General features: G+C 38.7%; 8 protein-coding genes and 1 pseudogene across 10 annotated transcripts; 6 read left to right on the top strand and 3 right to left on the bottom strand.

Moving 5' to 3' along the window:
- Positions 1–57: 57 nt before the first annotated feature.
- Positions 58–1,490, top strand: LOC104714355 (uncharacterized). The gene is made up of 5 exons (XM_010431687.3): positions 58–273; positions 485–568; positions 669–771; positions 860–1,049; positions 1,136–1,490. Exons 2-5 carry the CDS (start codon positions 488–490, stop codon positions 1,143–1,145), a joined length of 384 nt encoding a protein of 127 aa, XP_010429989.1. The 5' UTR covers positions 58–273; positions 485–487; the 3' UTR covers positions 1,146–1,490.
- Positions 1,491–1,820: 330 nt separating this feature from the next.
- On the top strand, positions 1,821–4,495 carry LOC104714354 (pentatricopeptide repeat-containing protein At1g80270, mitochondrial). 2 transcript variants are annotated; one of them, XM_010431685.3, is made up of 4 exons: positions 1,821–1,963; positions 2,139–2,195; positions 2,358–2,934; positions 3,029–4,495. In XM_010431685.3, the coding sequence occupies exons 2-4, from the start codon at positions 2,167–2,169 to the stop codon at positions 4,274–4,276; spliced, it is 1,854 nt and encodes a 617-aa protein (XP_010429987.1). In that variant the 5' UTR covers positions 1,821–1,963; positions 2,139–2,166; the 3' UTR covers positions 4,277–4,495. The 2 variants fall into 2 exon arrangements, with proteins under 2 accessions (XP_010429987.1, XP_010429988.1); XM_010431686.3 differs by having other exon boundaries at positions 1,852–1,963; positions 2,136–2,195.
- Positions 4,496–4,628: 133 nt separating this feature from the next.
- Positions 4,629–7,969, bottom strand: LOC104714353 (uncharacterized). Its single transcript, XM_010431684.3, has 5 exons — positions 6,817–7,969; positions 6,412–6,728; positions 5,604–6,335; positions 4,985–5,515; positions 4,629–4,902 (listed from the first exon to the last, which is right to left on the bottom strand). Exons 1-5 carry the CDS (start codon positions 7,079–7,081, stop codon positions 4,786–4,788), a joined length of 1,962 nt encoding a protein of 653 aa, XP_010429986.2. The 5' UTR covers positions 7,082–7,969; the 3' UTR covers positions 4,629–4,785.
- A 540-nt stretch (positions 7,970–8,509) lies between these two features.
- Positions 8,510–10,109, top strand: LOC104714352 (glycosyltransferase family protein 64 C3 pseudogene; annotated as a pseudogene). Its single transcript, XR_015565000.1, has one exon. The product of XR_015565000.1 is annotated as a glycosyltransferase family protein 64 C3 pseudogene (transcript).
- A 4,427-nt stretch (positions 10,110–14,536) lies between these two features.
- Positions 14,537–17,664, top strand: LOC104714351 (ADP,ATP carrier protein 1, chloroplastic). Its single transcript, XM_010431681.3, has 5 exons — positions 14,537–15,823; positions 16,046–16,300; positions 16,387–16,530; positions 16,611–16,958; positions 17,053–17,664. The coding sequence occupies exons 1-5, from the start codon at positions 15,056–15,058 to the stop codon at positions 17,392–17,394; spliced, it is 1,857 nt and encodes a 618-aa protein (XP_010429983.1). The 5' UTR covers positions 14,537–15,055; the 3' UTR covers positions 17,395–17,664.
- Positions 17,665–18,019: 355 nt separating this feature from the next.
- On the top strand, positions 18,020–19,705 carry LOC104714349 (molybdate transporter 2). Its single transcript, XM_010431679.3, has one exon. The coding sequence runs from the start codon at positions 18,020–18,022 to the stop codon at positions 19,424–19,426; it is 1,407 nt and encodes a 468-aa protein (XP_010429981.2). The 3' UTR covers positions 19,427–19,705.
- A 130-nt stretch (positions 19,706–19,835) lies between these two features.
- Positions 19,836–21,092, top strand: LOC104714347 (putative 2-oxoglutarate-dependent dioxygenase AOP1). The gene is made up of 3 exons (XM_010431677.2): positions 19,836–20,265; positions 20,335–20,662; positions 20,747–21,092. Exons 1-3 carry the CDS (start codon positions 19,886–19,888, stop codon positions 20,999–21,001), a joined length of 963 nt encoding a protein of 320 aa, XP_010429979.1. The 5' UTR covers positions 19,836–19,885; the 3' UTR covers positions 21,002–21,092.
- On the bottom strand, positions 21,086–22,331 carry LOC104714348 (gibberellin 3-beta-dioxygenase 4). Its single transcript, XM_010431678.3, is given in 3 exon segments — positions 21,086–21,177; positions 21,179–21,755; positions 21,830–22,331. Coding segments are annotated over 3 exon segments (1,065 nt in total). The 5' UTR covers positions 22,294–22,331; the 3' UTR covers positions 21,086–21,153.
- A 481-nt stretch (positions 22,332–22,812) lies between these two features.
- On the bottom strand, positions 22,813–24,773 carry LOC104714346 (gibberellin 3-beta-dioxygenase 2-like). The gene is made up of 2 exons (XM_010431676.3): positions 24,150–24,773; positions 22,813–23,508 (listed from the first exon to the last, which is right to left on the bottom strand). Exons 1-2 carry the CDS (start codon positions 24,626–24,628, stop codon positions 22,911–22,913), a joined length of 1,077 nt encoding a protein of 358 aa, XP_010429978.1. The 5' UTR covers positions 24,629–24,773; the 3' UTR covers positions 22,813–22,910.
- Between the last annotated feature and the right edge of the window lie 1,009 nt (positions 24,774–25,782).

Genomic DNA, 25,782 nt, shown 5'->3' with positions numbered 1-25,782 from the left:
GATTAACTAATTATAGCTATTATAGTGATAAAACCCCCTTTCTGATTCTAATTTCCCGACGGAACAAATTAGGGTTTATCTTCGTCGATCTCTCTCTCTTTTTCTCTAGAGTCTTGTTCGTTTCTGACTCCCTCTGCAACTATCTCAGCGTTGTCGCTCTACTTGCCGGAGTCCCCCTTAATTACAAATAGATTGCTTGTGAGGGATAGATAGGCCTATATCTCTCTGCCACTTTCTCCGCCGCCGGACTCTCTTTAATTCGTTACTTTTAAGGTCCGATTTTATACTACAGACAACTATGTATGTATCTATGTAGCTTACCTCCTCCTGTTAGCTAAAGTTTCGAACTTCTCCCATTAATTTAGTATATTAGCCTTAGGATTCTGGGCTTCTCTTCATTAGAAATAACTGGTCTCTTAAGCACCTAGTGAATGCCTTTACACCTGATCTCTGAATCTTGGAATCATGCTCCTTCTTCTCTTAGGCAATGGAGGAATTAAGCCAAATACTCAAGACAAATAGCACCGATGATCTCTCTTGGTTTTGCTCTCTCGCAGAATCTGAGCTGGTATATAATTGTATTGTTGTATTTCTTCAGTCAAGCAGACATATTGATCCGTGTTAGTGATAATGACTATCGATTTCCGCTGAACATTTTGTTTTTGCAGGATTTGCTCATCAGCTTAAAGAAGCTAGCCATTCAACGCGCCAAAATATGTGGTCACCAAGAACTAGCTGACAATTTTGATCTTAAGCTGCTCCGAGCTCTAGGTTCTCTTCTAACTTCTGACACTTTTATCAAATGTTCCAGCACATCAGGATTGTTTTGATCTTATGAAACAAGAATGGTATTTCGCAGGGATTGTGCTAATGGAGTATGTAAGAAAAAGGGTACGAGATGACACTTCTCTTGCCCCAAGTGTTGTTCATCAACTCAGTCTTTTGGATAACTGTAATCTGTTGAAAACGCATGTCAGTGATACTATAGACATTGAGGAGATTCTGACTGGAATCTGCAAAATCAATTCAAAAAGGAAAGCGCGGAAAAGGTTTGTAGGGAAGTCTAAACAGAGTTAGTTAGTGTCTTCCATGCTAAGCTATAAGATATTTATGGCTTTCCTTTTCGTGTTTGAAGGAGGCACTAGGAAAATTGTAGTTGTTGCGATGGGGAAATCTGATTGCTTAAGAGTGAACAGTGAGAGGAAGAAATGGGGAGCAGGGAGCACAAGAAGACGGATTTGGCCAAGAATGCAGAGCATGTTCTTGAATACTATTGATCCTAATCTCTGGTGTTTCGGTTGACGCACGGTGGTTGCAACCGTAAATTTTTAGTAATTGAAGATGGTTTTCTTACTTGTTGTGCTTAGTAGTTGATAATAGCAATTATAGCTTTGCTTTGTGGTCTCTGGACAAATTTTTGAAAAGTTGTATAGTTGTATGTTACAAGACATGCATTTGTTGATTTGATTGAAAACAACAAAGTTCGTTTACCTCTATGTGTTAATTATTTAACTGAAAACAGGTGATGGGATTTTTATTGACGGTCAAGCGAGCAAAATATCTACTTTTATCTATCAAGCACGTAGATGGATGTGGAAGGTCTTTGATATCTCTCAAACTAGTTTCTTTCAGATATCCAAATCCAGCTTGAAACAACCTAATCAGTCTTTTCATTTATACAGATAAAAGAAATTACGATAATCAAAGGTTAAAAGGTCTGATTTTATTACGAAACCCCAATTTGGTTTATCCTAAATCCTAATGGCTAAATGACGCGACAAAACAAAACAAAAAAACCCTTGTTAGAGGGCAAAATGGTCAAAACAAGGAATTCGTAAAACCCTAAAGCTTAAAATCGTCATTTACAGTCTTCAATCATCTTCTCATAAACCCTCAGAGACTATCTCAATCCCATTTCTTGATCGGCTCACGCAGTGCACTGTCTGTCTGTTTGTTTACACACGTAATCGTCTCTTCTTCTAGCTTCTTCTGTTTTTCCTTCTCTATTTCGATTTCTCTTTTTGGGTCTGATCTGATGGTTTCAGTGGAAAGGCGTAACCTTTCTTTCGAATCTGTGATATAATAATAATCTGATCTGATATTTGTTGGGTGTGTTGTGTTTTTTCTTCAAAAAGCAGGTAATTTCCAGAAAGAGAGAGAGGAAGCATGTTCGCTCTTTCCAAGGTTTTGCGGAGGTTAGAATTATCTCTCTGATTTTTTAGAGGTGTCAGCCACTATATGTTGTCTTCCTAGAAATTAGATTTCGAATAAAGTGGAAATATTTTAGCTTTTTGATTTTACCTTGAAAATGCCTTCAATTTGGAAACTAAAAGGCGCAACGATTTTTGTTTTGGCAGAAGTCAGAGACTCCGTTTGGGAGCTTGTTCTTCTTCTGCTGTGTATTCTAAAGATATACTCCAATCCGGAGGAGGAGGAGAAAGGACCTTCTTCACTCTTCAACCCTCTTCTATTGTTGTTTCTTGTAACCGTGAAGCAGCTCTGCCACGATTTGACGAGATCTCCTCTTTCACTCAACGTGCTCTTTCCTCCAGTGCTGGCACTAAAAGTGATCAAGAAGAGGAGTATGACGACGACCTCGAAGACGGTTTCTCTGAACTCGGAAGTCCTATATCAGGCCAAAATACAAGTAGCGATGATGATGATGAGGTGGCCCCTGAGGGAAAGCTCTCCGCTGATGAAGATGACAGTGAAGAAGAAGAACTTGAACTTGACCTCACTGAAACTGAGGATAGTAAAAAGACTGTAGAATATAAACCATCTGAGCTTTTTAAGACCATTGTCTCCGCACCAGGTCTCTCTATTGGTAGTGCACTTGACAAATGGGTTGAAGCTGGTAATGATATCACCCGTGTTGAGGTTGCTAAGGCTATGCTTCAGCTCCGCAAACGTCGCATGTTTGGTAGAGCTTTACAGGTTTTTTTCTTTACTTCTCTTACTTTGTTATTTACAATTTCTATCTCAAATTTTGGTTCAAGTGCTTACGTTGTTCTGTTTCTGTTTTGTATAGATGTCAGAGTGGTTGGAAGCAAATAAGAAAATTGAAATGAACGAGAGAGATTATGCTTCTCGGTTAGATCTCACAGTTAAGATCCGTGGCTTAGAAAACGGAGAAGCTTACTTGCACAAGATCCCTAAATCTTTCCAAGGGGAAGTGATTTACCGTACCCTATTGGCCAATACTGTGGCTGCTTGCAACGTGAAGAAATCTGAACTTGTCTTCAACAAAATGAAGGACTTGGGTTTCCCTCTCTCTTCATTTACTTGTGATCAGATGCTTCTCCTCTACAAGAGGGTCGACAGGAAGAAAATTGCTGATGTTCTATTGCTCATGGAGAAAGAAAACGTCAAGCCCAGTCTTCTCACATACAAAATCCTCATTGACGTCAAAGGTGCAACAAATGACATTAGTGGGATGGAGCAAATCCTGGAGACAATGAAAGATGAAGGTGTTGAAATGGACTTCCATACACAAGCTATCATTGCTAGACACTATTCCGGAGCTGGTCTTAAAGACAAAGCCGAGAAAGTCTTGAAAGAGATGGAAGGTGAAAGCTTAGAGGCAAATCGTCGTGCATTCAAAGATTTGCTCTCCATTTATGCCACTCTTAGGAGAGAAGATGAAGTGGAGAGGATTTGGAAGATCTGTGAATCAAAGCCCCGGTTTGAGGAATCCCTTGCTGCAATCAACGCTTTTGGAAAGCTCAATAAAGTAAAAGAAGCAGAGGCCATTTTTGAGAAGATTGTGAAGATGGACAGGAGAGCTTCTTCTAATACTTACTCCGTTCTCTTGAGGGTTTACGTAGATCACAAGATGCTCTCAGAGGGTAAGGATCTGGTGAAACGAATGGCTGAGAGCGGTTGCAGGATTGAGGCAACGACATGGGATGCACTCATCAAGCTCTATGTGGAAGCTGGGGAAGTTGAAAAGGCTGATTCTTTGCTGATCAAGGCATCGAAACAGAGCCATACAAAACTGATGATGAACTCCTTCATGTATATCATGGACGAGTACTCGAAACGAGGAGATGTTCATAACACAGAGAAGATATTCCAAAGAATGAGGGAAGCTGGGTATACATCTCGGCTTAGGCAGTTCCAAGCCCTCATGCAGGCTTACATAAAAGCCAAAGCCCCTGCATATGGAATGCGAGATAGAATGAAGGCGGATAATATATTTCCAAACAAATCCATGGCAGCACAGTTGGCTCAAGGTGATCCATTTAAGAAGACAGCTATCTCTGATATTCTGGATTGAGTAGTCTCTCTCCCTTTGCTTTTCTTCTTTGTGCTTGCAAGAAGTATCCCATTTGTCCTCCTAACGTTTAGTTTGAGAGAGTAACGTTTAGTTTAAGAAGAGTCTACTTAGTTGCTGTAATTTTTAATGTTTATGTTGGGTTCTTTGGTGATCATCATCACACTTGAGAGACCTTCAAGCCTCATGATGACATTTGGAGTGATACATTTAGACCTTCAAGCCTCATGATCATCATACTTATATACCAACAGCTGGTTTTGGTTTAGGAATACATTTAGAGTGACATTCGAAGCTGCACGTATTCCTATTGGAAAATAATTAGAATACTCCAAAAACCATGATAAAACTCAAATGAGAATAACAGAGAAAGTTACTATAACTCTGCATATATCATGAACACAAATTTATTAAGACCTTTTTTAAATCGCCCCAACTTCTTTCCTTTTAGGGCAGGCAAAAAAAGGCACAAACACTATCAATTGAGAGCTAAGACAACAAGAAGTGATCACTCAGTCACTCACTCCACTAGGTACAAGTCTACTAATGAATGGGGACATGGCTGCAAGAAGCGCCTTGGGACACTCCTCATGTGGTAGATGGCCGCATCCTGAGATTGCTACTAGCCTCTGTTTGTTGGCATGTATATTAGTTGAGGCAACAAGAGAGTTTTGATGTGTTTAATTAAATATAATATTAGTTAGGACTTACGGAGTTTACGAGTTTTGAAGCCATGACTTGGGAGGACTTAAGCGAAACAAGTGCATCTTCTGCTCCAGCAACGACTAATACTGGTAAATTTTCCACTGCCTTGAGAAGTGACAATGCATTATGAGGTGGAAGCACCATCTCGGATGAGAGTCTGCCTATCTCGTGAAGTGCCTCATCCCAGCCTTCCACATGAAGTGGAGCCTTGTATAGCCTTAAGACGTCTGTTGTCATCTTGGATGGGTCATACCAAGCTCGACGATTCACCACCTGAGCTATTTCAGTGCGTAAAAGCGGGCGAACAAGGTGTTTCTTTCCAAGTGATGTATGCAAAAGTATTCTTGCAAAAGCTGGAACTACTTCCCTCGTCAAGCTTACATTAAGCAAAATCACTCCTTTAACTTTGATGGAAACATCTTTTGATTCTACCAATCTCTGTGCAGCCTTGAGAGCAAGCAAACCTCCATCATCATGGCCAACCAAGACTACAGAAGCAAATCCCATTTCCTTGCAAAAAGCAAGAAGCATATCTACCTGGAACCCATCAATGAGTGTTAACATTTCTTTCTAAGTGCAAAGACAAAGCTAGCTCCCATTAGTCTGATATTGAAGTGAAATTTACCTGATTTTCCAGAGTGTAAGGGTTTGGCATCTCTTTAGCTTCCAAATCCTTTTTATGAGTTCTGACTGTTAATCCCCATCCAGGCCTGTCAAATGCAGTGACAACACATCCAAGCTGATTGGAGAGAGAACCCATCACATGTCTCCAAGAAAACACTCCTCCGCCAAATCCATGGACAAACACAACACCAAATTGACCGCTTCCATCCACATTTTGCTGTTTCGTGGCACCAAAACTGGACACATTCATGTCATCCTCTCGACACCCATCTTCCTGAATATCTTTAAAAAGAAGAGAAGAAGGAGGATCTAACAGAGGGTCGTGCAAAGAAGAGGAAATGTTGAACAGACTGCTATAACTCCTATGGTGGTGGTGATGATTGAGCTTGTTTCTTGTGACCATGCTCAATAAACTCCTGTCAAGCTTCAACCGTCCCGCCATTTCCTCTGGTACATTAAGCATAGAATTGGTTTCAAGAGAAAGAGTTGAGGAGATGGAGTGCGGAGGAGGAGAACCAGGTGTGCAAATCTTGTAATGCAGAGTGAGCCCTCTGACATTAATGAATAAGCTTTCAAGATCAGCAAGCAATCTGACAGGGAGCTCTCCTTCCTCATGGGATGTTGAAGAAGGCAACTTTCGTCCTTCCAAGATCGATGCCTTTCCTACCAAAGGAATGGGAGAACGTGGGACTTTATGGTAACCCCCAGATAAGACACTTTTGCATGAAAGAACCTGTAACACAACAGTCAATAAGATGTTAAAAGGTGTTAAAAGAAAGAGTATCATAGAGGATAATTAAGAAACTCACAGATTCAGGGTCAACTCTGTTGTGATACAAGAGTTTTCTCCTAGCTCTGCAACTAGTTCTGTAAGCAACAACCATATGACCAAGAGCAAAAACCAGAGAAGAAAGGAACAAAACAGGCATCCCCCAAGACTTTTTGAGATGGAGTCGTTGTTGCCTTGAGGGAGATGACGACGAGGCTTCCGCAATAAGTTGAGAATTAGCAGTAAAAACGCAAGCTTTAACTGAAAGAAGGATAATTGAAACAACAGAACACATGGATACAGTTCCGAGGTAAGGACCGTGCGACACCGCAGGAGCATCAGAGAGAGAGTAAACACCTGTTGATGATCAAGAGATGAATACATTACATTACATTACATACATCTTCGAGAAAACAGAGCAAGAAACTACAGAGGAGATCCATACATATGAGAAAGAAAGATCTGACGAGGGAGACGAGAGGGATATCAGTCAAAGAGCTCTTGAAAGCGTATCGAGTAAGATGCTCCTTAAAGCCGTAGCAAGTCAAACAGGTGAAACTCGAAAGCAAAAAGGTGGGAACCAAGACGTCGCCGATGGCTACAAGCACAGGCAAGGACGAAACCAAAAGAGAAACCAACATGGCAACCATGAAGAAGAGCGTCCTTAAGCATCTTCTCGCTTTATCTACCATAAACCAACCTTTCCCCATTGCTTTCTCCAAAAAAAAAGAAAAAATATACAAATCCGAGAATCGAAGATCACCTCCGGGATCAGACTCTTTTTTGAATTAAATTATGTGGGGGTTGGAGGAGGAACCCTAACGAGAAGAGACGACCAACAAAAATCCACCAACTTCGAAGGAGGGTTTCGCGACGAAGATGGTGGCGAGTTGGCCATATGCCTTTGGATGCAGACAGAGAGAAAACAAAAACAAAAAAGTGAGCCCCCCTTTTTTGTTATACGCAATGAGTGAGAAAAAAAAAAGAATGAATCAGAAATAAAGAGGGAATGCCATTGCTACGATTCTGAAATCAAAAAAAAAGAAAAATTTAGGAGTTTCAGAATCGCAGAAACGGCTGCGAAACAACAACAGAGAAAGAAGAAGAAAATCAAAAATTAATAAAAAGGGAAAAACTTTTTTGGTGGACGACGATCCGTAATTTTTAAACTTTTAAAAACAAAATAAACAAAAATCTCCGTTTTCTTCTGCTCTTTTTTTTCTACAACGTTTCTTTTTTTAAAACATACATACATTATCTTGTTACTATTATACTCTATAGTACTAAAATCATTTCAACCTAAGCATAGAAAGACACTATACTTAGCAGTGCTATTTTTCTAAGAAAAACCAGTGTTGTAGTTTGTTTATATTTATGGAAATATTGTTTCTGTAAAAAGTAAATTCTTTTTCTAGAACATATATATAAACAGAAATTATACGTTCATGACAGGCTTGTTTTGTTTATTTGGAATACATACTCTATATAAGACTGATATTTTCTATTATTAGGAAAATTCACCTAGATCTCTTATTATTCCAAAGCTTTTGCAAACTAAATTTAAGAAAGAAAGAAAGAATAATTTAAGGAAAAACAGTGTAGATGACTGTTATGCCCCTATTGAGAAGTAGCTAACTGTAACAGTGACAACGGACTGTTTTTTAATTTTTTTTAAATTTTATGACCGTTGTTAACTTTCAAACTTGCTTAATAAAGAAGACAATACGGGGCCGGGCCATCCGTTATTAATTACTTGGCTTTTCACATGTTATGCAACATTAATAAGCTGTCACCAAACTATCTTGTTGTAACAAGATATTTTCTCCAAAACTATTCTAAATAATTAATGTCTTGTTTCGGATTACATAATTCAACACACAATGTTCAATCGTATATATATAATATCATCAAATACTTGCTAAGATAGCGTTAGTTTGACCAGAGAGACAAACCAAATGCATGAAACACCACCAATCCACACAGAGACACCACTAATAGTAAATAGAGAGATTGCATAAAAAAGGCAAACTACCAACTGAAAAGAGCAAAGATCACGTGTATGGGTCCCAAATCCCCACTCCCTGCTCTGCTCATCCTTTCACACTTTTTGAGCAGCAACCTGCTGCCGCATCTAAAGCTGCCCGAGGTACAAAACCCCTCTCCTCTACGAGTACAATAATAGCAAAAAGAAGATGTTGTATTGGGCTTTATTTGATTTGCAAACTCCATTGGGCTTAATTACATTATTATTGGGCTTTATAACTGGCAAACCCAGCTTTGATTACTTTAGGCTTTGACTTTTTGCTCCTCTACTAGTGAATCTGAAGTTCAAATCTCTCCGTCGAGAAATTCCGATGCCGGAACACCGCTTCTGCTTCTTCCCAGGTAATTTTTGATTCCCATCGTTCTGCTCTGTTTTATCGATCACATTGTGATATGGGAGTGAAATCGGTGTGGGTTGCTTTATATATATGGTTCCTCTTCGTCCTAGTCTCTGTTACGGATCTCGTCTTTTGCCGTACGCTATCACTTGATCCAGATCCGTGTGACTCAATGAATCAGAGAGAATTTGAGAAACTCAGATCGGATCAGCTAACCGTTCTAATCAACGGCTACTCTGAATCTCGGATTCCTCTTCTGCAAACCATCGTGGCCTCGTATTCAGCAGCCTCAATCGTATCATCCATCTTAGTCCTATGGGGTAACCCTAACACATCTGACCAGGTTCTTAACCAGTTATACCACAACATGACTCAGTATTCGCCTGGTACTGCTTCCATCTCTCTCATTCAGCAATCTTCGAGCAGCCTCAACGCTAGATTCCTCCCTCGTTCCTCTATAGACACTCGTGCTGTTCTAATATGTGATGATGACGTCGAGGTTGATCGGAGATCGCTGGAATTCGCGTTTTCTGTTTGGAAGTCTAATCCTGACCGTCTTGTTGGAACGTTTGTGAGGTCTCACGGTTTCGATTTGCTAGGGAAAGAGTGGATTTACACTGTTTATCCTGATAAGTACTCGATTTTGCTGACTAAGTTTATGTTGATGAAACAAGATTATCTCTTCGAGTATAGCTGCAGAGGAGGTGTGGAGATGGAGGAGATGAGGATGGTTGTGGACCAAATGCGTAACTGCGAGGATATACTAATGAATTTTGTTGCTGCGGATAGGTTAAGAGCAGGGCCGATCATGGTTGGAGCTGAGAGAGTTAGGGATTGGGGAGATGCGCGTAATGAACGAGAAGAAGAAGAACAAGTGGATGAGGGAGTAAGAGATGTGGGATTGAGCAGTAGGAGAGTGGAACATAGGAAGAGAAGAGGCAATTGCATTAGGGAGTTTCATAGAGTTATGGGGAAGATGCCATTGATGTATAGTTATGGTAAGGTTGTGAACTCTGTTGGGGAACAAGGGCTGTGTCGTAAAGCAGGAAAGCTTGTGTTTTGTGACCGAGATTGAACGCTTTTTCTCAAAGCTTATTACACGCGATGATGGAGTTAGCAGCAACATGGAAACGAAGCGTTCGAAGAAGCATAGTAATAGTGTAAGAAGAAGCTGCTGGGCTCTGAGAATATAGGAAATTTGTAAACGGGCCTTACAACTATAAGGCACAAATATCTCAAATTTTGGACCAAACTCAAAAGACATAAATGTAAAATGTAAAGTTTATGTGTAAAATAACTAGGATGTTATATAGCATTACGTAAACCGTTAAAACTATAAATCATTGTTAAGCTAAAATTGTTACCAAAAACATATGCATATACTAAGTAGAGGGAAAAACAGCTGCGAACAATATATAACGTGCGGGCGTTTACCTGTAACTAATCCTTATCATTACGTACACTAGGTGTTATTATCTTTGAATCTATATGGCTCTCTTTTGATCTTTTTTCTTTGGTAGGGGGGTAAACAACCTGTATCTCGATACCATTTGCATTCATTCTGTGCAATGAACTTTTGAGGAAGACACGGTTTCTGATGAAGGCTACTATAGGTCCTTCCACACCACCTTGATAGCCGGCATTTTTCAACCCTCTTTCAAGATTTACTCTAATCTTTTTTCATCCAGATCAGTGGGAGCAGACCTTGGATCCCAAAACACCTTGAATCATTTTTTTCAAATTTCCTTTTGATGATAACATATTTAGTGCAATTAAATCATTTGTATCTTATATGTCATATGCCATATATTTTTGTAGTTGTAGTCATATTTCAAAATCATTGTGATATATATTTTCATAAAATTTATTTTGTGGTGTTAGTTATGCATATTTTTTATATATTTATGGTGATAGCTTAAAGAGATTTAAAATGTTTCAATTAAGAAAATTTCATAAAAATAAACAGTAGGTTTGCAATATCTCATACATATATAACTAAGTGAGTCTAATCATAGATTATTAGACTAATATATTTTCCATAAAAATAAAATAAGAAAAACAACAACTACTTTATTAGGTTATTATCTTAAAGTCTTTAATTATGTCTGGACTTTGATTTATATGAAATGATAATGTTTCATATAGGAAAAAAAATTAAACTATATATCATATATTACATATATATCATATTCAAATAAACTAAACTTTTATTAAGTTAAGATATCATTGGTTAAATGAAATGAAAAATAATGATATTGTAGAATTAATAAAATTATATAAGATTTGAAATATGAGGCGATGAGAGTTATAATGAGATATGTGACTTTCTTTTAATAGATAATACAGAAATCAATGTATCAAAAGTAAATATTTGAGAGTTACAAAACTGCAATTAATTGCATACTAATATACTTTTAACATGTTCTATTATATTAAATTAAATTTATTGAGAACACTATTATGATATTATTATGGGAGTTACAAATAAACTTTTATATTTTTCTAACTCCTAAAATTAAAACCTATTTAATTTAAAAGTGAGTGTTGGTGAATCCATAATTTGATTCAAAAGTACAATATGTTACACATTGATCGTTAAAAGGAATAGGAACATCTAATTCTCAAAAAAATTTGATTTTTTTTTGTTAAAACCAACATATGTGAAGTTAAATTTAACTATGGAAATTTTAAAAATTAATATGAATAGATTAGAAAGGCAAGAAATACAAAAGAAATATTTTATTTTTATATAAATAAAATAAAAATTGAAAACAATGTTAAATATATATAATCAAACTCTTACAACATATATGAGATATAACAACATTTGATATTGTTGGGAGAGGATGAGAGAATGATTACTTATAGATGATAATACAAATTAGATCATGGAGATGAATCTTTAAAAATAAAAACAATGTAAAAAATATATATATATATAATACTTTATAAATTAAAATATAGAATCAAACTCCTACAACACATATGAGATATAACAACATTTGATATTGGTGGGAGATGAGAGAGTGATTACTTATAAAATGATAATCTAAATTAGATAATGGTGATGAATCTTTAAAAATAAGAACAATGTAAAATATATATCATGCAGTCTCTAAAATCAGTAAAATTTTACAATGATATTTCATTTGGTTTTTTGTAACCCATACAACAAAAATAAGAAATCAAAAAAAAAATGATTTGAGGTATTGTGGAAGAGAATGAGAGAATGTGAAAATGAAAAAGTAAAAGAATGCTAATATGAGAGAATGAGAGAATGCTTATTTATATGATAAGAATTGATGAAAGTTATATTTAAAATTATGGGAGTTACAATTATAATTTATTGTGTTTGAATAAAATTGAGTGGTGAAATATGATTAATGCATAAATTATTTTATTTCTGTTATAATCTTATTTTAATATGTGTTATTGTATTGTGTTAATTAAATCTTAAATATTATTTAAAGTACAAATAAAAATAAAAAATAAAAAAATTAAATTATTAAATGAAAATCAACCTAACCTATAAAGATTAGGCCTGGGCACTAATACCCGTTACCCGTACTCGACCCGTTACTCGGCTCGTACCCGTCCCAAAAAAAGGGTACCCGCAGCTTTAGGGTCGAGTAAAGGGTATTATATTTATATTACCCGTGAGTAAGGGACGAGTATAGGGTATTAGTTTAGTTTTCAATACCCGTCCCGTTACTCGTCCCTTTACCCGTTTTGCTACCCGACCCGTAAATATCCGTTAATATTTTGTATTATTATTATTATTATTTATTATTAATTTATAGAGTTAGAGTTAAAACCTAAGTTCAACTTAGCCTAACTGAATTAATATATTACTTTTATTTTCAAAATTCGTAATTTTATAATTTTGGAACTATATATTGCATAAATTTATGAATTTTTCATTTTTTGGATTTCAAAAGATAAAATTATTATTGCGATTATTAACATTTTTTTATCGGGTACTCGTTTTTTGGATAATAATAAAGGGTCGGGACGAGTAAAGGGTCAACTATTTTTTACCGAGTACCCGTTTCTCCGGGTACCTATTATTTAAGGGTCGAGTATGAGTAAATTTTTTCTGTTACCCGTTAGGGTCGGGACGAGTAAAGGATCGAAGAAAATTCAAGAGTACCCCTCCCGTGCCCAGCACTAATAAAGATAGAGTGAAACTTTACTATATGACTACTACATAGTACATATAAAAAGGAGGTGCTAAAATATTGGCGTGGCAAAGGCGGAGCCGTCAGAAAGATTTTGGTTTTAGGAAAGAAAACAAAAACAAGAAAGAGAGAAATATCTTGGGCAGCTGTCACAGCCGCAGGTAAAGAAAAATTGGTGACGTGTCGCCATAAAACACCGATTCTATTGTTATTGTTGTCGCACTCTTGCGTTTGTGTCTAGGTTAAAGTGCCTCCTTAAGTACATATCTTCTAGAACCGTTAACTTTTAGACAAGTGGAAGATATCAGTACCGTTGGCGTTGGCGTTGGCCTTGTTAAAAAAAGGTTACCTAACTACTACTTCTCGTGAAATGATTTGGACCCACTTTTACAAGTGTTAATGTTTGTCATACCAAAAAAAAAAGAAAATAAAAGAAGGGAGAGGATCTTCTTTTCCTAAACAAACAAGCTCCATTCCATTGCATGCCTTTCCCTTTGGATATTTTCCTTTGGCAACTTAGGAACACTAACAATCCGAGCCATCGCTTTCTTATCCCACGGCTCTCAGTTATCCTCTCTCAATTTGCTTTGTAGATGTACGATTCATGATTTCATATCTTTACTCAAGCAGCACAGTTGTTTTTCTTCTTTTTATATATATCAAATAAATTATTCTAGTATCTTTTGGCCACTTGTGATCCATCCCGAGAGAATCTACGCAATAATTGGATTAGGAGTATCAGAAAACGCAATTTCTGAAAGTCTTATAGTAAAACATTACTAACTCAATACACTCACGATAACATGGATTTTTTTTGTGTGTATGTATATAAGAACATAAGTACATGTACATCGCATGCAATATGATTAATTTATTTGAACATGATTTTAAACATGTGTTTTGTTTTCGCACTATTTTTGGTGGACCTACATATATTTTTACGGGTATTATTCAACTCCAATAAACAAGCTAATGATGCTAGCTGCCCGAGGACCATTCGAATAGAGTTGGTGGTGGCTTATTCCTTCTTTTTCTTATTATTACAAGACTTTTATTTTTCATAATTGAAGCAACGACATACACCTACATGTGCCTCTTGGAAAATATGAAACCACCTTCTCAATTCGCACCTTATATCAACGAATGGATCGCATATATGTTTTTCTAATTGGTCCCTGGAATAGAATTATTCGATACAAAAGTTGGGTGTGCAAGAAAAAGAAAGAAATGCTGAAAAGGACAAAACATTTCACCAAAATTTATAGAGTTTGGTCATCTTATTTTGACGTCCTAATTTTGGGCCGCCGGCGTCAGAAATAAGCGGTCAACTTGGAGGTGGATGCAAATTCTTTTACGTTTTTTAAAGTGGGAAAAATTGACATCAAAACAATTGAGTGTAGATGACTAATTCATTATTCCACCAATTATGGAAATTCATAAACCTCATATATATATTTTTTGACCTTTGACCACATATATATTTTACTGAAAGGTATTTTCTTTTGCATTATTATTACCCAAACACGTTAACAGATTAAAAGTAAAATTAGAGATCATAAATATTGTGGGTAACACTGTTTTAAACTCCATCAGATTTTGAGAAGCCACAGATGAATATTTATAAATGACACGTGATATAATTTAGGTAATAGCCATTAGCAGTTATAGCCACCAACTACAAACAAAAGCTCACAAGGAACAAGTAATTATATACCAAAAAGGCCATTTGCCTTAGGAAAAGGAGGGACAAAACCTTCGTGACTTTTCTATGTTCGCCACCATATGAACAAGCTCACATGGTTCAACCTTCAACACCGCAAATTTATCTTCCTCGAGACAGCTTTGATTTTTACATAATTGCGAAAGATCAGCCTGCGTTACCACAATTACATTTATACGGGATAAAAAAAAGATCCTTCTTTTAAAAGAGAGATATATACATTACCACATTTGTTAAATATTCAATTGGCAAAACTATATTCCTTTCACTGCACTAACCAACCAACCAGTCTCACCTTTTATCATCATCTCTCTATCTCATCCTCCTCCTCCTCCTCCATCTCTCTCCGGTCTTTCTCTGTATTTGCTGGAGAGAGAAACAGAGCGTAAGAAGAGATAGAGAGAAATGGAGGCTGCGATACAAACCAGAGGTCTTCTCTCCTTACCCACCAAACCCATCGGAGTGAGAAGAAGCCTTCTCCAGCCTTCCCATGGGTTAAAGCAGAGACTTTTCGCCGCTAAGCCAAGAAACCTACCTGGGTTGTCTCTATCCTTTCAAGGGCACAAGAAATTTCAAACCTTTGAGCCAACCCTTCACGGGATTTCGATTTCCCACAAAGAGAGAAGCACCGAGTTCATATGCAAGGCGGAGGCCGCGGCCGCCGGAGAAGGCGATTCCGTTGCAGCGTCGCCGAAGATTTTCGGTGTGGAGGTTACAACCTTGAAAAAGATTATACCTTTAGGGTTGATGTTCTTTTGTATTCTGTTCAATTACACAATCCTAAGGGACACAAAGGACGTCTTGGTGGTGACGGCGAAAGGGAGTTCTGCTGAGATTATACCTTTCTTGAAGACGTGGGTGAATCTTCCTATGGCCATTGGGTTTATGCTTCTCTACACCAAACTCTCCAATGTACTCTCCAAGAAGGCTCTGTTTTACACCGTTATTATTCCTTTCATCGTCTACTTTGGGGCCTTTGGTTTCGTGATGTACCCTCTCAGCAACTATATTCACCCGGAAGCTCTCGCAGATAAGCTTCTTGCAACTCTCGGCCCACGATTCATGGGTCCTCTTGCCATCTTGCGGATTTGGAGTTTCTGTTTGTTTTATGTCATGGCTGAGCTTTGGGGTAGTGTGGTGATCTCAGTTCTCTTTTGGGGCTTTGCTAATCAGGTGATTAAACTGGTCCATGAATTGAACTTGTGCTGACTAGTGTGATTTATGATCTTCTTGCGGTTTTTTTTGTGTGCTTCTTCTGTTTAGTATAGTCTGATGTGTTTATGGTTTGATGATAATAGTCTTGATTGCTGCTGAGTTTGATGTGTAATGATGCAGCAAATGTGATTACAATCGGTGATGAGTGAGTCTCATAGCATTGCTTCACTCTTTTTGCAGATCACAACAGTGGATGAAGCCAAGAAGTTTTACCCTTTGTTCGGACTTGGAGCCAATGTTGCGCTGATTTTCTCAGGAAGAACCGTGAAATACTTCTCTAACTTGAGAAAGAATCTTGGTCCTGGAGTTGACGGCTGGGCTGTTTCGTTGAAAGCCATGATGAGCATTGTGGTTGGAATGGGACTCGCCATCTGTTTCCTCTATTGGTGGGTCAATAGATACGTTCCTCTTCCAACCCGTAGCAAGAAGAAGAAGGTATGGTCGTCTGCACAAGCTTTTGTTCTGTTTTGGCAACTTATAAGGACTCTTCTGATTTGCTTTTCTCTGCATATCTTTTACAGGACAAACCAAAGATGGGAACGATGGAAAGCTTGAAGTTCTTGGTCTCATCTCCATACATTAGGGATCTTGCAACTTTAGTGGTGGCATATGGTATTAGTATCAACCTTGTGGAAGTCACATGGAAATCAAAGCTTAAAGCTCAGGTATATAAAGCTCCTCCTCATCCATCTGTCTCTTCATTCTTGATGTTTCCAATTTCTAAGTTCATTCCTATGCTCTGTAGTTCCCTAGCCCGAACGAGTACTCAGCATTTATGGGAGACTTCTCAACCTGCACGGGTATTGCAACATTCACAATGATGCTTCTCAGCCAATACGTATTTGATAAGTATGGTTGGGGAGTAGCTGCAAAGATCACCCCAACTGTTCTGCTATTGACCGGTGTTGCGTTCTTCTCTCTGATATTGTTTGGGGGACCATTCGCACCACTTGTTGCCAAGCTTGGTATGACACCACTACTCGCAGCTGTGTATGTTGGTGCCCTTCAGAATATCTTCAGTAAGAGTGCCAAGTACAGCTTGTTTGATCCTTGCAAAGAGATGGCCTATATCCCGTTGGATGAGGACACCAAGGTTTGCTTTTTCTTCTCTCTTATATAAAGAATCCATGTTGAAGAAAGTTGTGGCCGTTTAGCTTTGGGTTTGAGCCATTTGTGATGTGGTGCAGGTTAAAGGGAAGGCTGCAATTGACGTGGTCTGCAACCCATTAGGAAAATCAGGAGGAGCTTTAATCCAGCAGTTCATGATCTTATCCTTTGGATCACTAGCGAATTCAACGCCATATCTAGGAATGATCTTGTTGGTTATAGTGACTGCATGGTTAGCTGCGGCTAAGTCGCTGGAGGGACAGTTCAACAGCTTGCGGTCAGAAGAAGAGCTTGAGAAGGAAATGGAGAGAGCTTCAACAGTGAAGATCCCTGTTGTGTCTCAAGACGAAAGCGAGAATGGTTCCCTAGGAGAATCTCCAAGCAATTCGCCAGAGGAGTCAGCTCCCACCAACAACATGTAGAAAGGGTTTCTTTTGATATTGGTTTTGTTGGGGGGAAGGTAATTAGGGGAAAGGAAAGAAGGATGAATCAAAAACAAATAAAGATCTTGAGAGTGAGAAAGATCAATCTCTCAAACAATCATGGCCCTTTTTGCACCACTGTCTTTAGTCTTGTTAGCTTATTTGAACATTCTTTTCAGTTCGACGTGGTATTACGTTCACTGATAAACCTGTGTCTGTGTGTATTGATTATAAGTAACATGACTTTAATATGAATTAAGTTTAGATTTAGTTCTTCTACTCACCAAAATATTTTAAGTTGAAGCCATACTTTTGATTTCTCTTGCTACTACAAGGAAAAAAAAAAAGGGGCAGCGTGAATGCGGGAAAAAAACGGCAGGTAGTTGAGAAACCGTTGAAACAATAAATTCTCTGTTCATGAGGGACTACTAATTAAATAAGGATACAAAAGCATATGACACGTCGATATATCAAAAAAAACAAAACAAAACATGGACTCATCGATTGTCTGAAAAGCCGTCTTTTATCCAACTGAGAGGGGTATCCCAATCTTGTTTCTTGTAATAAAACTAGAATTTGTCAACAGATAGAGAGAGAGAGCTCTCATTTCACTGTAGATCCCATCATGGAGACAACTACCACCCCTCTGCTACCCGGCGGTGATCGCAACCGATGCGGGTGGCTCCGCCGTCGTCTCCGTCTCAAAAACCCTCTTTCTTCTGAACTCTCCGGCGCTGTCGGTGATTTGGGTACCTTCATCCCCATCGTCCTAACACTAACTTTAGTCTCCAATCTCGATCTCTCAGCCACTCTCATCTTCACTGGATTCTACAACATCGCCACCGGTCTCCTCTTCGACATCCCTATGCCCGTCCAGCCCATGAAATCCATCGCCGCCGTCGCCGTTTCAGAGTCCCCACATCTCACCCCTTCTCAGATCGCCGCCGCTGGAGCTTCCACTGCTGCCACGCTTCTCCTTCTCGGGGCCACTGGAGCCATGTCTTTCCTCTACAACCTGATCCCTCTCCCAGTCGTACGCGGCGTCCAGCTTTCTCAGGGTCTTCAGTTCGCCTTCACCGCTATCAAATACGTCAGGTTTAATTACGACACTGCCACTCTCAAGCCATCTTCTTCTCCGCGTACTTGGCTCGGCCTCGACGGCCTTATCTTGGCTCTAGCTGCTCTGCTCTTCATCATTTTGTCCACTGGCTCTGGCAGCGATAGAGATGCCGAAGAAGGTGGAGACTTGGCCGCAGAGACTTCTAGCAACGAAAGAAGCCAGTCTCGCCGGAGGAGACTGCGGCTTCTGTCTTCGATTCCATCAGCGCTCGTAGTGTTCATAATCGGGTTGGTGCTCTGTTTCATACGCGATCCGTCCATTTTCAAAGACCTTAGATTCGGTCCGTCCAAGTTCCATATTCTGAGAATTACTTGGGATGATTGGAAGATCGGGTTCGTAAGAGCGGCGATTCCTCAGATTCCACTGTCTGTTCTCAACTCAGTGATTGCCGTTTGCAAATTATCCAGTGACTTGTTTGACAAGGAACTCTCTGCCACTACAGTCTCTGTCAGCGTTGGGGTGATGAATTTAATCGGCTGCTGGTTCGGTGCTATGCCTGTTTGTCACGGTGCTGGCGGGTTAGCAGGGCAGTACCGGTTCGGTGCAAGGAGTGGGTTGTCCGTTGTCTTTCTTGGGATAGGGAAACTGATTGTGGGACTCGTGTTTGGAAACTCGTTTGTAAGGATTCTGAGCCAGTTTCCGATTGGAATTCTTGGGGTTCTGTTGTTATTTGCGGGGATTGAATTGGCAATGGCTTCTAAAGACATGAACACAAAAGAAGAATCCTTCATCATGTTGGTATGCGCCGCTGTGTCTATGACCGGCTCGAGTGCCGCCTTAGGGTTTGGGTGTGGAGTTGTTCTTTACTTGTTACTCAAGCTAAGAACGTTAGACTCTTCTTCGGTTACTCCGTTTTCCCGGTCGACTGATGGATCGCAGGTTGATTCTGAAGCTGCTCCTCGTTCGGTCTAACTGTGAACTGCTTGATCAAGTGCTTTCTTATTTGGAACCGGGTATGTGGTGGCCTCGATTGCATCTTCTGTCTTCGGTTCCATCTGCACTCGACGGGGTTGGTGCTCTGTTTCATGGAGTGTTGTTAATATATGGGAAACACTCATTCAAGTAAAAGAATACTGTATCAATTTTGCGTTGATATGTATTGGGCTGCGTTATGTGATGTGAGACCATTAATCAACTACTGTATGTACTTAATGATTGTATAACAAATAATCTGATACTTAATTTGAAGGATGACGCACAAAAGAGCCAAAACAGGATCTTCTCCAAGTATTGTCCTTTATATAAAAGGATCGTATTTGAACACTACTGTGAATGTGTACAGTTGAAGTTGACGCCTACTGATTACATGAATCTATATATACAAGGCTAGACTAGTCACTAAATTCATCACCTTTTTCGCTTTGGGCACCAATGGACTCACATGAGGAGCAACAATGCTTACCTATCCTCGACTTCTCCCGCGATAAGCTAGTGCCAGGCACGAGTCACTGGATCACGACCAGGGACAAAGTCAGAAGAGCAATGGAGGAGCAAGGTTGGTTTGTGGCAGATTTCAATGGCGTCACATCAGATATAAGGGAGGACTTGCTCACCGGGATGAAGGAGATGTATGATCTTCCGTACGAAATCAAGATCAAGAACGAGAACCACAAGGTCTCACACGGGTACATGTCTATGGTTGTTGAGAATTACCGGATCCACGAAAGCTTGGGGATAGATTATGCAACTGAGCACCAAGCTTGCAAAGACTTCTCTAAACTACTCTGGCCACAAGGAAACGATCCCTTCAGGTAAAAAAAACAAAGACTTGCATAACTAGTGGGTACGTGCTTGTTAACACATCTCTTTTGATTTTGCAGTGAAACAACACATAAGTACGCAACAGCACTAGCCGAGTTAGAGCAGAGGGTGATGAGAATGTTGTACGAGAGCTACGGAATGGACGAGAAGAAGCACTCGGCGAGTCATTCGGAGTCAACTCGATACCTGTTGAGGATGCTGAGTTACCGGAGACAACGAAACGGTGAAGCAAACACTGGTTTTGTATCACATACTGATAAGAGTTTCATGAGTATCCTCCACCAGAACCACGTCGGTGGTCTCCAACTAAAAACCATGACCGATCAATGGGTCCGGTTTAAACCCTCGCCGACAAGATTCGTCGTTCTCTCCGGCATGGGTCTGACGGTGAGTTCTAAATCCGAATACACCGATCAACCCTAACCCTAATTAAAATTTGAAATCGTTGTTGTTTGTGTTTTTTGATCAAAGGCGTGGAGTAACGATAGGATAAAGGCATGTTACCACAAGGTAGTGATGAGCGCTGATGAGATTCGTTACTCTTTAGGGTTTTTCTCCTTCCACAAGGGCACGATTCGTACGCCGGAGGAGCTTGTCGACGACGAACATCCCCTCCGTTACAACCCTTTCGAGCACGACGGCCTCCTCCGCTTCTACGAGTCGTACCTCAACCTCAAGAAATCAAGCGAAGATCTCCTTCAAGTCTACTGCGGCGTCAACCCCTGAACCAACGTATTGCTGTGCTTTAAGTATTCGTAGTCATGTGTGTATTAAAAAATTTCAATATATTATTAATAAAAACTCTGTTTTCGACAAATCATACAATGATGCAACTCTGTTTTCGCATAATTTAATTAACAACCACTACAACTTTGATTTTAATTGGTGGGATTAACGAGTCCTAATTGCGTCGAACGCCTTGTCGAAAACCTTGTATTTTATTTGAAGATATTCCTTCCAAGTAACTGATCGGTATAGAGATTGTCCAACCGGACCGATGATCTTAGGTATAGGTTTGATTTCAACATCATCACCAGCTGGACCACACCATAAATACGCTATTGAAATCCTTGACCGAGTATGGTTAACTTTGGCTCGGTGAACCACGCTTGGGATTTTCCCATTCGATAAGATGTGAAAGAGATCGCCAATGTTCACCACCAGAATACCAGGACTCGGCTCAACGTTAACCCAACCGGACTCTTCCCTGAACACTTGTAGCCCTCCCGTGTTGCTCTGGTGCAGAATGGTTAGGATTGTGGTGTCTGTATGAGCCGCTAGACCCATGGCTCGTTCTGGTTCAGGACACACCGGGTAATGGTTTAGCCGTATGGCGCCTCGCCCCACTTTTGATCCAGAGTTCCCTGGTTTCTGACCCCACTCTATGTCGTCCACGGTCACACCAAGTGAGCCCAATATGCTAGACATAAGTCTATTCGCTAATTTTTCCATTTCGTCCTTGTACTCTTCGATTATTCTGCTGCACGTCACCAGGTCCAATATTGATCAATATTTATATATATTAATGTGTCTAATATAATGGACGGTCGTTACCAGTTGTTGATGTGATCATGAGGCCAAAGAGTAATGAAATGGTTGCGGTAAGAGCCATCGGCAATAGTGAACCCTTCAGACCACATCTTCTTCTCAAAGAAAGAAGAGATTCGAGGTTCTCCGTAGCCACTAACTCCTTTCTCAGAGGAAGCAGTCTCGAGCTTTTTCTCTGACGGCATATCAAAAAGGGTTTTCGAGAGAGACTCAATTTCGTCGAGGAGCTTCTGAGAAATCCCGTGGTTGGCTATCTGAAACGCTCCCCACGTATGGCACGCATTTCCTATCAGATTAGTGGTGACGTGATCAGGATCGGATAGGTCGATAACCGGAATGGACTCTTTCACTGCAGCGGAGGAGGGAGGAATAACAGAGTCCGCGGAGGTGAGCTCCCATGTGAATGAGTCGGGGAGTGTTTGGAGATTGCCTAAATTTCCTATACATATCTCTTTTGCGATCGGCGGCATGACTTGTGAAATAGTGAGAGATTTTTAAAGGGGATGCTCTTTCACTTACTTTTCATAGCTATATATGTATATATATATATATATACACACATATCACATATGTTATGAATATATTATATGTGTGGATCACAATTAACAAGTTTATTACATGCATGCATATATTATATATGATGATAAGGAGATAAGAATAAAATCACTTATAAGTTTCTTAATTCTGTTCTTTTTTGTTGAGCTATAAACCCCTAGTGATTTTATTAGCTTAGTGAGACATATCCACATAGATTATTAGTTTTTGTATATACAGCTCTTAATCAAATTTTAAGTGTTCCTAATCAATTGGATAGAAAATACACGCACGGCACTATCATTAGTAAAGAATACGTGGTAGATTAGCAAATCATTCGGTAATATTCCTTATTCACATTTCACCAATTTGTAATTAAATCTAAGCTAATTTATTTGGATCCACGTACTAATATTACAACTAGAACAAGTGTGTGTACATGCAATGCATGCTAGTTATTTGAATGACACCTTTTTTTTTTATATACTATATTAGTTATAACAAAAAGCTTTTAATAATAATAATTAAAAATCTTAGATAGGTAAAAATAAAATCAAGAAATTTGGACTGAAGACATGTAGTTTCTAATAATGGAAAGAGACTGATTAAAATGAGTAGCTTTGGTAGCAAGGTACTGTTTCCAAGTGAGAGACGGGTAGAGAGGAGATTGGAGAGGATCAACGAGCCTGGATAGTGGAGAGATCATAAGATCGGAGGGTGGACCCCAAAGGTAAGCCATGGAGAAGCGAGATCGGATGTGGTTAACCCTGGCACGGTGAAGCACGCTCGGGAAGATTCCATTGGTCAGAATGTGGAGCAAGTCACCGACATTGACCACTAGCGAGTCGGGGACAGTTGGCACGGTGAACCAGCCCATGCCATCCCGGAAAACTTGAAGACCGGCGGTGTTGTTCTGGTACAAAATGGTCAAGAGGGTTGAGTCGGTATGGGCTGCGAGGCCCATCGATCGGTCTGGTTCTGGGCATATTGGATAATGGTTTAGTTGGATAGCTGCTTGGGTTCCTTGAAAGTCTGAATTAGGCCCGGCCCAATTTATGTCATTTTCTTCCACTCCTAGTGAACCTAAGGCCAACCACATCAACTTGGCTGCCAACTTTTGCATATGTCTTTCGTACTCTTCAATTATTTCACTGTTGAATCCATGCGAACTTATAAGTATGATCTGAACTCTTGTAATGTATAGAATAGAACTTGTCATATATATCACGTTATAAAAAGAAAAGTTGAGAAAATTGCTTTTATATAAACCAAGACTTTCACTGAACAATTTAATATTCTCAATGTAATCTCTAAGCAAAGAAAATGTCTTATATTTTCACACTCACCCAATTTATTTTTATTTAATTGTTGAACAAAAAAAATATTAATGAAGACTTTTACGATGGAAAAACCTCTTTTAATCGTTGAGACAAATAAACATAATACTGTTACTGTTGTACTAATATTTTGGTGGGACTATCAGCTTTTTATTGTGCTTTTTACTAACTGCGACATGGCAAGCATAAAAAAAAAAGAAAAAAAAAAAGAGGTTTCTACTTTTCCTTTTTCAGATTATTTACGAATCCGAAAAAAAAAAGATTATTCACGAATCCATAATTCCATATCAACTGAATATTAGAATATATATAGTCAACTGTACTAACGTCCACAGGTGTTCTTTTTGGTTTGACATATATATACATACATACGTAAGATATATATGTTACGTTACGGTTTACGGATCCTAACGTATATATAAGATAATAAGAACATGATTCATAGAGAAAGCTACCAGTATTCGAGGTGATGGCTTGGCCAGAGTTTTCGGAAATCGTGGAGAGGAGAGCCAACAACGGTGAAACCTTCGGACCACATTTTCTTACTAAAGAAAGAAGCTATACGAGCAACGCCGTAGCCGGAGACGCCATTCTCCGACCGAGCCGCCTTGATCTTCCGGTGAAAGGGAAGCCGGAAAAGACTTCCGGTTAGCAGCTCAATGTCGTCGAGAAGTCGCGAGGGCACTCCGTGGTTGGTGAGCTGAAACGCGCCCCACGTGGTACAAGCATTTCCCACAAGAGTGGTCGCGTGGGGATCGGAGAGGTCAATGAGCGGCAGGGATTCGTGGGAGTCGGAGGAGGCGGAGGCGGAGAAGAGGAGATCATCTTTGGCGGTCCACGTGTAAGAATCAGGGAGAGATTTGAGGTTGGGTAAGCTTGGGAGTGGAATGTGAATGGGATGCAATCTAAACACATCACTCAACGTTGAACTCATGCTAAAGGCTTCTATCTTTCTCTTATTTATACCTTTATTATGTTTTTGGTATGATATGATATGTTTGGTGGAGAAGAGGAGTTGAAATCGGAGGGTATTTATAGATGTAGCGATAGACTCGATACTGAATACTGAAGGGGAGTGTGTACGTTGTATATGTGGAGTGAGTATTTTTGAGACTCGAAGACAAAAGCTCCTTTTCTGGTCGATTCTTTATTGGTTGCCAAAACTTTCTTTTTTAGATTGAAAGATGTAGAATCTGTTGTTATTAAAAACATTTGATTAAATTTTAGTGTTATTAGTTTGTGATTTGTAAAAAGTTATTTAATATCTTAATAAATTTGGCTTATTGGATTCAGACTTTCTAAAGTCAATAAATTTTTTGTGTTATTCAATTAAAACAAAGTCAAAAGATTTTAGAATTGTTAATGAATTTAATTCTTATGTTATTGGTTCATGATTTTATACACTTTCTTCACAAAATAAAGTCATGAAAAATAATATATATGTACAGAGATTGTTTGGAGCACTTTACAAGATTTTAGAAAATTAAACAACAAAACTATAGAACACTCTCTAGAAATCTTTAAAGATCTCTCACTTATTTATTTTTGATGATTTTGTTGAAGTCTTCAAAATTCTTTAAAAGTTAATTAGAATTTAATAACACTTATATAAACTACAATGCAAAAAAAAGAACAACCATGTCACTATTAGAAATAGATGAAAGATTAAGAGAGTGTTATTGGATTCTCATTTATAAAGAATTTTGAAGACTTCAACAAAATCTTTAAAAGTGAATAAGTGAAATATTTTTAAGCATTGTTAGAGATTATAATTCTATAGTTTTGTTGATTAATTTTCTAAAATCTTATAAAATGCTTCAAGCAATCTCTGTATTGTGATACTTTTCATAACTTTATTTTGTGAAGAGAGTGTATAAAATCATGAAAAAATAACATAATAATTGAATTCATTAACAATCATAGATTCTTTTGTTTTAAATGAACAACACAACATGTTTATTGAATTTATAAAGTCTGAATTTAATAATCCAAATTTGTTAAGATTTTAAATGATTTTTTACAAAATCACAACTAATAATACTAAACTCTAACAGAGTTTAACAAAATTTTGATCTAATAACAATAAAT

Source organism: Camelina sativa, chromosome 9 (genome assembly GCF_030686135.1).
Source record: "Camelina sativa cultivar CO46 ecotype springtype chromosome 9, ASM3068613v1".
NCBI classification, from domain to species: Eukaryota; Viridiplantae; Streptophyta; class Magnoliopsida; order Brassicales; family Brassicaceae; genus Camelina; species Camelina sativa.
The sequence above is the reverse complement of the archived record's forward strand: the minus strand, read 5'-3'. Positions and strand labels throughout refer to the sequence as shown.